Source organism: Micrasema longulum, unplaced genomic scaffold (assembly GCF_059751315.1).
Source record: "Micrasema longulum isolate JH-2025_06_02 unplaced genomic scaffold, ASM5975131v1 h1tg002567l, whole genome shotgun sequence".
Classification (NCBI taxonomy): domain Eukaryota; kingdom Metazoa; phylum Arthropoda; class Insecta; order Trichoptera; family Brachycentridae; genus Micrasema; species Micrasema longulum.
In genome coordinates, this window is record NW_028279705.1 from 23,471 (window position 1) to 35,115 (window position 11,645).

The 11,645-nt window shown below is 29.6% G+C and overlaps 1 protein-coding gene across 3 annotated transcripts; it reads right to left on the reverse strand.

Annotated features, from left to right (window-relative positions):
* Window positions 1-5,851: 5,851 nt before the first annotated feature.
* On the reverse strand, window positions 5,852-10,697 carry LOC148271953 (bolA-like protein DDB_G0274169). 3 transcript variants are annotated; one of them, XM_088240710.1, is made up of 3 exons: window positions 10,559-10,697; window positions 10,285-10,484; window positions 5,852-6,075 (listed from the first exon to the last, which is right to left on the reverse strand). In XM_088240710.1, the coding sequence occupies exons 1-3, from the start codon at window positions 10,578-10,580 to the stop codon at window positions 5,926-5,928; spliced, it is 372 nt and encodes a 123-aa protein (XP_088096836.1). In that variant the 5' UTR covers window positions 10,581-10,697; the 3' UTR covers window positions 5,852-5,925. The 3 variants fall into 3 exon arrangements, with proteins under 3 accessions (XP_088096836.1, XP_088096837.1, XP_088096839.1); XM_088240711.1 differs by having other exon boundaries at window positions 10,285-10,462; window positions 10,559-10,676; XM_088240713.1 differs by having other exon boundaries at window positions 10,285-10,462; window positions 10,544-10,676.
* Between the last annotated feature and the right edge of the window lie 948 nt (window positions 10,698-11,645).

Genomic DNA, 11,645 nt, shown 5'->3' on the forward strand with positions numbered 1-11,645 from the left:
TTCTGTGTCATTAGTTAACCCCTTCAGACCTAAATGAATTCCTATGGATATAAAAAATATTTTGCATTCTGTATGTAGGTACTACAGGAATTATTTGAATAAAATGTAATATTTTTATTTTTTTTATTTTTCATACTTTGGGCAATTATTTAACATTAATGTTAGACGAACACTGGGTAAACTGATAATAAATTGACCAAATTTACGAGACATGTGTTATTCTTATTCTTAGAGGTGGGGGTCAGTGCTATGCAAGCTCCTGACGTCACTGCGACCTGTAAAGATGTTTGTATTGTGACGGGTCCCCGTGAATAGTTCTCGCCCTCCAAGCCCAGGTCTATAAAGAGTATGGCTGCTGTGTGGAAGGTGAGAGTTTACATTTTGATAAATCTCTCCCTCCAAGTCCAGATTCGTAAAGTATCAGGCTATTAAGTAGGGGCCGAGCTCCTTAACATCCTCAGGTTGAGGATGAGGCTCCTTTTATGATGTAAAGCATCACATTCACATAGAATGTGTTTAGGCGTTTCCTCATCTGCACTGCAGAACCTACTTGTAGAAGTTTTGGAAAGGTTCATTCTAGCAAGGTGTTTGTTCAATCTGCAGTGCTCTGTAAGGACTTTTTAACCCTTACTTGATTTCGGCTGAGATTTATTAGATCGAAAGCAAAACTTTGCAAGTTCCCTTTTATCAGTTCCTTCGCATGATATCAGAGCATTACGCTCTGCTTCCTGGCCCATGACCTAAGCTCATTACGAGGAGTACATTTAGGCAATCCTTAGTAGGGTTCAGGGCGTATTGGGGCTGTCTCAGCTCCCAGCCTTGCCAATTCATCAGCTGCCTCGTTACAATCGATGTTTGAGTGTCCAGGTACCCAAATGAATGTTACACTTACTGGCACAAGTAGGCACTCCCAAGGTTAATTTAGAATTGATCTTGAGCTTTAGAGCAGCCTGACTGTCTGAGAGAATATAAATTATTTTGTTTTTGTGTTGTCTGCGCAAATTTTTATGTGCATAGGTGTAGAGTTTTGTTTGGAAGACAGTGGGATAGAGCCCTAGGACAGTGGAGAACCTTTTCACGGGTCTAACTCAACATGTGCTATTATCGTACAATATAAGTTAATTGAATCAAATGAGTTTAATTCAAGCTTATAATTCATACTTAAAACTTGCCTTAAATATTCAGAAGGACAACAGGAAATCACTTCAAAACAAACAAACCAGTTCGAAGCCAGCTGTCAAACTACAAACCGAACCTTTCTTTGTAATGCTGACTGCCAACATAAGCAGAAATAAATAGAGGCGCACAAAAAGTTATTAGTAATTAAAAACTAAAATTGCCTCTTTTTAATTTCGGTAGATAAACGGGTAGGATACATCTTAAATTTTAGGTTTATTTGAATGAACACCTGGATGAAGGGTTAAAAGAAAAGTGTAAATTATGATCAAGTTTCAATTAATTAAAAAGTTTTGTTATTTGATTCAAGTTAAAGAATAATTTTAAAAAAAAATCATTACTAACTCTTGCTTGCTATTCTACATCCAGCCAACTTCTACGTGTAAATATTGTTGACCCGTGTTTCAAGGGATAGATGGTAAAAATATTAATCAGTTTGAAAACACATATTATGTATACAAGAAACCTTATAAATATTAGAGAATTAGAGAATTCATGTTCTGGACAAAACCTAAAAAAAGTGAGGGAAATACGTTTTTATAGAATAATATACATTTTATTTTAAATATGTATTTATTAATAAAGAAAATATTTAGACACAAAAATGCATGATTACCTGTTAAAAGATACTAAAAAAAAGCTTTTTTGAGAAACTCATTTTGTCAAGAGATAGAAAAAAAGGTAATAAAAGCATGGTGCAATTTACAAAAACAATTTTCTTTACGTAATAATTATTATTTATACTAATTACTTCCATTTCCTGGAAATTTATTTAACTTACAATAAAAACCTACAGTAAAACTTATTTGCAAATGCAGTAAGGATGCGAAAGTTACTTTGAACATGTTGATTTTTATTACAATATTTTGAGTTTGTCCAAATGTTTGTAGACAAAAGACCGGATTTCACCCCCTAGGGAGTCATGAAGATTAACAAATTACAACAGAGATGGAGAACATTTTAGAGAATGGAATATGGAAGTCAGGCGTTCCTAGTATGAGGGCTCCCTGATTGTTCCCCGAATTACAAATTACTTCAGAGAGCCAACATTAAATTGCGTTATTCCAAGGTTGTTTAATGATCTCCCTCAAACCATCATTAACATGAAAGATCTTCAAATGAAAAAAAAAAGAATTGAAGAAATATCTTCTAGATACTTTAGTGCCTGTTTATAAAAAAAATTGTAAAATATAAATAAAATAAATGTAATATAAACCTGTCATAAAAAAAAAAAAAATGTGTCACACCGAAAAGCCTTTCGACGTGGGTAACAAATTGTTATATGAATTAAAAATTATTAAATAAACGCTGCTCTGCAGCACTGAAAAAACTGGCCAATGACATGTCATACACCCTTTAAACGTCTACACTTCGATATTTCATTTTCTAAAATGTGCTCCATCTATTTTGTACGAGTAATTTGTTAATGTTGATTTTTATTTAATATTTAAAAAAAGATATTTATCATTTCAAGTTTGAGATACAGTAAATTTTTAATTTGTTCTAAATTTAACAGTGATTAATAGTTTGAATGTTTATTTGAGGAACTTCATAAATAATATGTACAATTTATCTATATCTTTATGCCATTGTAAAATATGCATTTATCAATTTGTTATGCCAGTCATTTTGTTTTCAATTTGTTCCAATTTTTGTAAGAAAACTGTTTATGCAAATGTTTTGCGCATTTTTTTTTGCATGCGAATTAGTCTAATTTCGGCCTGAAAGAAATAAGTATAACTTAAATGTTAAAATAATTATAATAAAAAAATAGTACAAAAAACAAGCATAATATGCATACTAATGAATGTTGGTAGGTTCATAATTTTCAAGGTAAATGAATTTTTATGGTCTGGTAAATGAGATAATAAATTATCAATTTTCCATCGGAAATAAATGTGTATTCTCTTTCATCTTTTTTGATGTCTTAAATGTTATTATAATGAGCAAACACACCTCATAATTTATAACCGGAAAACGTCATGTTATTTTTTTGTCTCAAGAGCTGTTATTTAATCGGCACAAAACATGAAAAATAAATTATTTAAAATGTATCAAACACTATTTAAAAGGATTTTTAGCAAATATACTCTCCACACATACAAGTTTAACGAGTGATTGAAATGTAAGAATCTGTCATTAAAAAAAATGCTACTGAGACCACAAAATATTAGGTTAGTAAGCGATTTAAATGTAATAATAATATTTTACTGCCTCAAATTAATAAGGCTGTACCGCTGTAGAGTGCCCATAGGGACAAAATTCATTCTAGGATTATCAATCACGAAGTTAGCTATAGTTTACAGCAATAATTAAATGAAATTTTCCCCAAGACAATGTGCGCTAATATAGCACATCAGTTTATGCACTACCCGGTAACCTTGGCAGACGTGGAACGTTCTGTGGACTGATAGAAGGCACAACTGCTCAACAGAAAATTTAGAAAAATGCATTATTGTTAACATGAATAAAAACAAAGATTGTTTGAATTTTTCTTAAGAAATAAATAATCATATTTTTTATATGTTTTATGTTGCATATTTTCACACTTTACTAGCATATTTTAAGAATTTTTCATGCATCATTGCATATTTGTATATAATCCGGTCTCTTGTAATAATGAATAATTTTTAATTCAAAATAATGTCATTCCATTGCGCCAATCCAAATCTAAAAAATGACCTATATAAACCCATAGAAGAATAAAAATTACCAATCAGTAAAAAAGGTCAAAACATCTCGATTGAACACCTTAACAATTTTTTAACTTTTCGACTTTGTAGTTTTGTATTACCATCCTTGATCTCATTAGCATCGAACCTCGGAGCAGTAAGTAAGCTGCGTTGTAAGCAAAAACAGGATAAAATTGTACAAAAAATGGACCCTTTGAATATGTGTCAGCATTTATTGTGTATAACAGGGCCTCCAGGAAATTATAACAAAGATTTATCTCTTAATCATAATTTGTTTTTATTATTAAATCTTTTACATACGAGAGTTGATTGATATTCTCCACCGAAGTGGAACGTTTCCACGTGGACAAGAAAAAGTTTTCGTACCTTATTTTTAGACATAGTCCCTCTGGAATTGTATGAAAGCGATGCTCCAACATTTCTATAGCTTCCAGGGGGTAGAGCGCATTACTTACGTGGCATTACTGCGTTTTCTATCCCCACGAGTGTTCAGAATCGCACTTCTGACCACTGCTAACAATTTTAAAAAAAATATACCAAGTAAATGTTCCTTGAGTTTTGGGAATAGTAGGTAAGTCACTAGATCAAGTGAAAATAAGGGCTGTTCGACCAATTCATTGACACAAACGCCTTGTGTGCTGGAGCATTGCCCTGATGAAGCAGCATTTTGCAATGACCAGCGGCCTGTTATAACTAAACTGTTGAAGATTTCAACTTGTCAGTCCGTATCTTACACGCAGGCGTATTAGGCTACAACATAATGCATACACATAAGCTTTAATGGTTAACTCGAAGCAGATCTGGGTGGAGCATATCTATCAACTCTCATACATCATATTTAACTCTTATTTAAAATATTACAAAATATAAGAAATTACAATACATTAGAATAACAAAGGCCTATTTCTAAAGTTAGGTTAAAAAATCAACTTTGTAGAAAAGGTAAATTAGAATATTTTCTAAATGTATGAAATATATTGACAAATTATGTACTATTTTATTATTATTTTTTCTGACAAAATTGCATCATCAATTAGTTTTTCAAATGTCAAAGAAATAAACTACTCACGAGTCCTTTTTGAACATAAATACTCTAATATTTTTGAAATTGTATTAAAATAGGATATTTGCTGATATGTATATGTTATTCATTAATGTTTCGTAATGACAAAAAAAACTCGATTTGATGAAAATTCTAAATGCTTGATAATTAATGCATTTTATTAGAGATAAATCATTTATAAATCGGTGCAACATCGTCTGCTAAGAAAAGTAGCATGGATGATTGGCCTTGAGAGGGGAGACTGCACTCGCAGAGAAATGGAGTCATGTTAAAAATCTTAAGTTTACAAAAACAAACAAATAACATTTACTCCATATTCATGTTAAAATTACTTTGGCTTAATTGATATACCATCGTTACTGGAATAAGTGGCATTCAACGTTCCGATCCGCCGGTTGCGAAATAATACTATGCTGTTCCTTGATCAGCACAGCACAAACTATGGCTTGGATGCACCAATAGCCCGATTGTGTCTCATTGTAAGCTCGAGACAAGATCTGGACTTTTTTGGTGCAAGCATTTCTAGATTCAAACAATCACTGAGATAGACTAGATCTTGTCTTGACGTAGTAATTATTATTGAACTTTTTGTCCTAGCTTTAATATTTCTTAGTTGTATTTTATTTCAATTGTACCTGTATATATTATAAAGAAATGTATTACTATCGTTAAATGGACTGAAAAAGTCCATAAATAAATAAATAAAACAACATTATCGATGCCGTTCAATCTCATTAAAATATTATACTGTTTGCAACATTGTTCTAGCTAATCATTCTATTATTCAAAAATAGTTGTAGCGCCAAGTATGGTATTGTAATACTAAATTTAAAATTATTTTAATAGATTTTTTTAATAAATTCCTATTTTTTTCAGTGATTCATTATTATTTCAATGGATAAATAATATACAATATGGCGTAGTATAAAATTAGTTTATTATCTATTAGTAAGTTTTACAATAAATATAATATGTATTTTTTATAAATTTGTCTTATTTTCCGAAACCTCCTCTGCATTTGGGACTGGGTTCCATGTATGAGTTTTGTTCAATCCATTGGTTAGGTGTTTTGGTTATAATAGAAAGTGCGTGAACACCATTTTTCAGTTCGTAAGATAATACATCATTGACCAATCGATGTCTCTAAAATAAAATTGAATTCATTTATGAAAACTGTGATTTTACACCCAAATAGTTTAAGTTTGTAAGTGAATTTTTTTTACGGAAGTTCATTGTAATTTATTATATGAATAAAAGACGAGTGATACTTTAATCCACAAATTTGGAATATCCTGAGACCGGTTTCATCGCTTTCGCGACATCTTCTCGAATCCTTTATCCAGTTTCGAAGATGTCGCGAAAGCGATGTAACCGGTCACTGGATATTTTGAATGTGTGGATTTAAGTATCACTTGTCTTTTATTTATATAATAAACCTAAATAATTTCTATCTGACATGAAATAAAAACAACCTTGCTTAGTAAAAAAATGAAAAATCTTTTTTAAAATGTGTTTTGACTACACAGGTTTGTTACAGTTAAAATTTTAAGCTTTATTAATGTTGTTATTAGACACAAATATTTTTTTTTTGACCATGTTATTGTGATTTTGAATACAGTGAGCAGTTTTTTTAATGATTTCAAACTATTGCATATTGTGGTGCAAATAATTAGGTTGTGGTCTGATGTTAGTGTTGTGGACTCATGGATCGAAAGGTTTAAGGTTCAAATCCCATTCTACCACAACTCGATTCCTGTTTTTCCAGCATAAGTTCTTTGTGACTTTTAAGAAATGGTCTGAAATTTGAAATATATGGGCAAGAAGTCAAATATGACTTTTTAAAAATGGCTTTTTTTATTGCTTCAGCAGTATACATATAGTAGAACATTGATTTATCCAGTTTAGTTAAGGGTAATATATTAATTTATATACAACATACTAATAAGTACAAGTTATATTGATATAATATTTATATAAAACTATTCAAGGTTAGTGAATTGGCGAACTAATTGCTCTTTAGCAATGTGTTCTCAAATGAAACAGAATTTTTAAATTATCTGAAGAATGACACCTTGCTATAAAATAAATATTTAAAGGTGGGAACTTGGAATATAAGTATTGTGTAAGCCGGAATATAACACGACTTATGTATATATTTAGAGCATGAATGAAAGGAAAAATTCACTAATCTTTAACCCCAAATGTTTTTTTAGAAAAATATTTTGAGTAAAAAACATCGCATTATATTCATGGTAAAACGGTAATACATAGAGATATAGAGAATGTATTTTAATGCTGTACACCAGGGGTGGTTGCGCCACATGTAGTATGTTTATTGTGTATTGCACATTTACTAGGTCGCTGTGTTAAATTTATACATTAATGAAATGCATTCAGTACATTGGTTTTTAAACAATGAGACGATTTCTTTTTTTTAATAAGTTTATTATTTATATAATTAATAATTGTAGTGCTTTCACACATATTGCGTAGATTGCCCATACAGGGTATAGTCTAAACTTATAACTGAGTTGCACAGTTTAAACCAGCGCTGTGCCAGCGGGTGTCCTGCAATACATCAGACCCTCCCTTATAATTATATTTTGGCATTTGATTGATGAATTTAGTAAAATTGATGTATTAAATTGCACAGTTAATAAAATGATAAATTAATAAATAAATTGTAACAATCATAAATACATAATTGATAGTGTAGTAAAATATATTTATTAATAATATTTAAACCAAACAGATTTTTCACTTAATTTAATTATTTTTTTATTATACTATTTCTTTTATTATTTAGAATTAATTTAAGAGTCCACCTCATTAGGGAAACCTGTTCTAAGTAGGACTGTAGCTGTTATTTTTATTGATGCAACACATTTTCAAGTATATAAAAATACTATGGTAAAATAATGACACAAATACAATACACACAAATATAATGAAAACGTGATACTCGATTTAAAATTAAAAACTATCAACAGCATCTCAGTTATTAAAAATGTATTTATTTAAAGGGAAAAATAATAGAGAGAAATATAAAATGATAACAATAATAAATAAATAATAAATGTCTCATTAAATAACACCATAATTTATTGATAATTGCACAAAAAAGAAATCTCAAGTGAATCAATAAAATAAGGCATTATTGATAAGTAATTGATGACTCGATAAATAAGAAAGCGAGATATTTCATTTTATCAGACAGCACAAAAATAAACGTAAAAAAGGTGGATGAAAATCTGTAGAGTAAATTATTCTTGAAAACCACATCCTGTTTGTCTTAAAATAATATTTATTGATGGCAAAAAGCATTCTGGATAAATTATTGATAATAACATCAAATGGTTCTGAATCAATTTGCTCCGAGTTATTATACTTATATTTCTAGACGAGAACTTGGCGTCGGTGTTCCGGTAGGGGACTGTGTTATTATTTATAGGTAGTTGGACTGTTGCCAAACTAACTATCGATAGTAAGAATGCATCAATTACCACATATACTTGTTAATAAATTAAAATTTATTTTAATAACACACCACAATAATTAAAAAGGTTGATTTATTGAAAAAATATTTTTAAAAGTACATAAATTATAGCACAGCGACCAAAATGATTTAAATTTCAGTTTTTGTGAAGATATTTATATCTTGTTATTTTTGGAAACCTCTTAATGTGAATCCAAATTATAAAAATAGCTAAATGATGATAACGCAGAGGAAAGATTCAAGAACAAACTTTATAAAATATGTGTAACTAACCTCGATGATATAACAATGTCATTATAAAATTATTATATTTAATTTATTATGGTAACTAGCCACATGGATGGAGACTAAAAAACTTGGTATAAACTTATAGAAATAAAAAGAAGATTTAAGGCATAGAATAGAATACACGAATACATATATGAAAATGTAAACTCACATACTTAATATAAAGCAATGCAATTATGTCAAGTTTGACAAGTATTTAACTGAAAAGGAAAAAAAGCAATGTGTTCGAAAGACAACTAACCTTGTAATAAAAAATATACTACAACTTCAATAACATGTTTTATACAATTAAGATGATTATGTTCAGCTTCATGAGTGATCATTTAGTATGTTATAATTTATGAATCTTCTTATTGCTCACAGGTTAAATCTTTTTTTGTGCTGAGCTTTTTCAAAATAAATTTTCATAAAACACGAAAAAATCTTAAAAATAAATAACTCATTAAATTTATTTTCATTGAGAATAATCATTTTGAGTACTTATACAAGTAATTTGATAAATACATATTATGTAAATTTATTAATATGAATTGTTCATTTTTTTATCATTAATAAAACATAATTTAATACATGAACAAGATAATTTACTCCCAGAAGTTATAAAAAAACTCATTTTGAAAGGTACATAAATTTTTTTTTTTGACAATACATAATATCAGTTTATACAACGAAAAAAAGTAGGAAAACATAAATAAATAAAACATAATATTAGAAACATAAAACACAGTATTTTACACTATTTATAGAAAAAGAAAATACGATTTTTTATTGCCTTGAGTATGAACATTAAATAAACATAAATTTGAATTTAATTAATAACAACAAATGTAATAAAATTCTCTTATGGTATGTACATATTATATTTTCCCCATAAATTTGTGTTTTTCAACATTTTTTAATACGCGACCCCCTTACGAGTGAAATAAAATAGATGGCGACCCCCCCCCCCTCCCCTTACAGGACTAAGTTTCACAGTTATTAGCAAATTAAAATCCTAGGACGTTGGCGCGGGGGGAGGGGGTGGGGGCTTTGGTAGCATCAGATTAGCACTTTAATAAATATTTTTACAAAATCAGTGCAAAAGTATTGTGTGTATTTCTTGTAAAAAAATTGAAAAAAGGAACAATAATAAATTTAGCTTAAAACCAAATGAAAGTTGTTGCAAATGATAGATTTTTGTTGTTGGATATTTAGAAATATTTCAATAGATTTTTTTAGATTTGTACTTATTGTCCACACTTGATTACAAAATGAAAGCAACTGGTTAATATTCAGTGTATATACATTTCCTAAATATTCTTCAACTGGACCTTGGCTTAATTCTATTCAAACAAACACCCATACATGAAGGATTATGGAAACCTCACAGAAATGCGAGGACGTAAAATTATTGAGTGTTTTCATGCATGAATGGATTTAATACCCACTTTAAACTAAAGCGAAGGGGAAAGATACTATGTTATATAACAAAGAAAATAAATAACTTATGTTATTGACTAAGGTGACACGATAAGGTTTTTGGTTAGCAGAAAAAATAAAGTGTTATATTTGAATATTTTATAACTCACCCTCAACAAAGTCAGTCCATCAAATTCCTTCGAAACAACCATAACCTTGAAATGAGTTTCCGCATTTTCGGGTACATTATGCATATGAGATTCGTTGACAACTTCGACGTAAACCGGTGAAAGGCGGGTAATCAACTTTTCCCTGATAGCATCTTCTACTGGATGAGTAGACATCCTTCTAAAAAATAATCCAACATAACCTACAAATACACCATTGAAAATCGTAATTTTGAGATTAATATTTTTTATAAATATTTACTAGAGAAATAGGTACCGGATCTTCGAGCGACAATCATGAATGACTTTTTCAGCGTCGGTTATGTTCGAAGAATAAATAATTCAATGCCAATCTTGCTTGACAGGCATTCGTGTGTTGCCATTTTAAAAATAACTTCAGAAACTTCAAGGTTGTCTTGTGTTGCTAGCAGATAGATGAAATATTTTTAATAAATAAGTAACGGGGTAGATTGGAATGCACAAAAAACAGTTTAAAGCAGTCTTTTTTTATATTGCGCATTACGTCATATCATTTTGACAGTAACTCGAGTTTTTTCCATTCGAAAATTATAACCACTCACTACTTTTATTGCGGATTATTATTTGGATTTTCGCAAAAATCACACTCAGGGGCGCTGTAAACGAAACAATATTTTTAAATGCATTATGAGGTTTGTTATAAATGTTCGGTATTATTGTCAAAATAAAAAGTATGTTCAAAGAAAAAGTAATTATCAGAAAATATCTATGTATATGTTTTTATCCATCCGTTTTTTGAGTTAATTTCATTCAAATTTGATAATTAGGACGTAAAATGAACCGTTTCAGAAACATCATTATGTGGGTTTTTTGCTTTTCTAACATTTCGGAATTTTCTTTCAACATTATAATTTATTTAACCGAGTAACGTTAAACTATGATTTATAATACTAAGCTTGAAACAACATTGCGCCTGCAATTATACAATCTGCTTAGCATTTGAGATTTTAATTTAGAAAGTACCAACAATATCTTTTGACTGGTACATTAAAAAAATATATATCGTAAACTAGAACAAAACTAACTTTCGACATGATTCCAATCATTAGTGAATCCGCAGAAGAATAAATACCAGGTAGGTATTTACCACATATTCCGGGATAAGGAAAAAAAAAAAAATATTATTCTTTACAGCTGCCATTTTCACTATGAAAACAAATGTTTTCAGTTGTCAGTTCTAAAAATAAAATAATGCCATTGACAGGTCGTAAGCCCAGTAAATGCCCAGACTTCCATTTTCCCTTATCAAAAATGTTTGTCCCCTCTGTAGCAACAAATTAAAAAATAATATACATAAATCCAAGATAAAGGGATTAAGAAAAAAT

Excerpts from the sequence above, each read along its gene's own strand:
- LOC148271953 (XM_088240710.1), bottom strand. The coding sequence starts at position 10,580 with ATGATTGTCGCTCGAAGATCCG. Across the intron at positions 10,485-10,558 it reads GATTGTCGCTCGAAGATCCG|GTTATGTTGGATTATTTTTT; the intron begins GTACCTATTTCT and ends GTGTATTTGTAG. Across the intron at positions 6,076-10,284 it reads ATGGACTGACTTTGTTGAGG|AGACATCGATTGGTCAATGA; the intron begins GTGAGTTATAAA and ends ATTTTATTTTAG.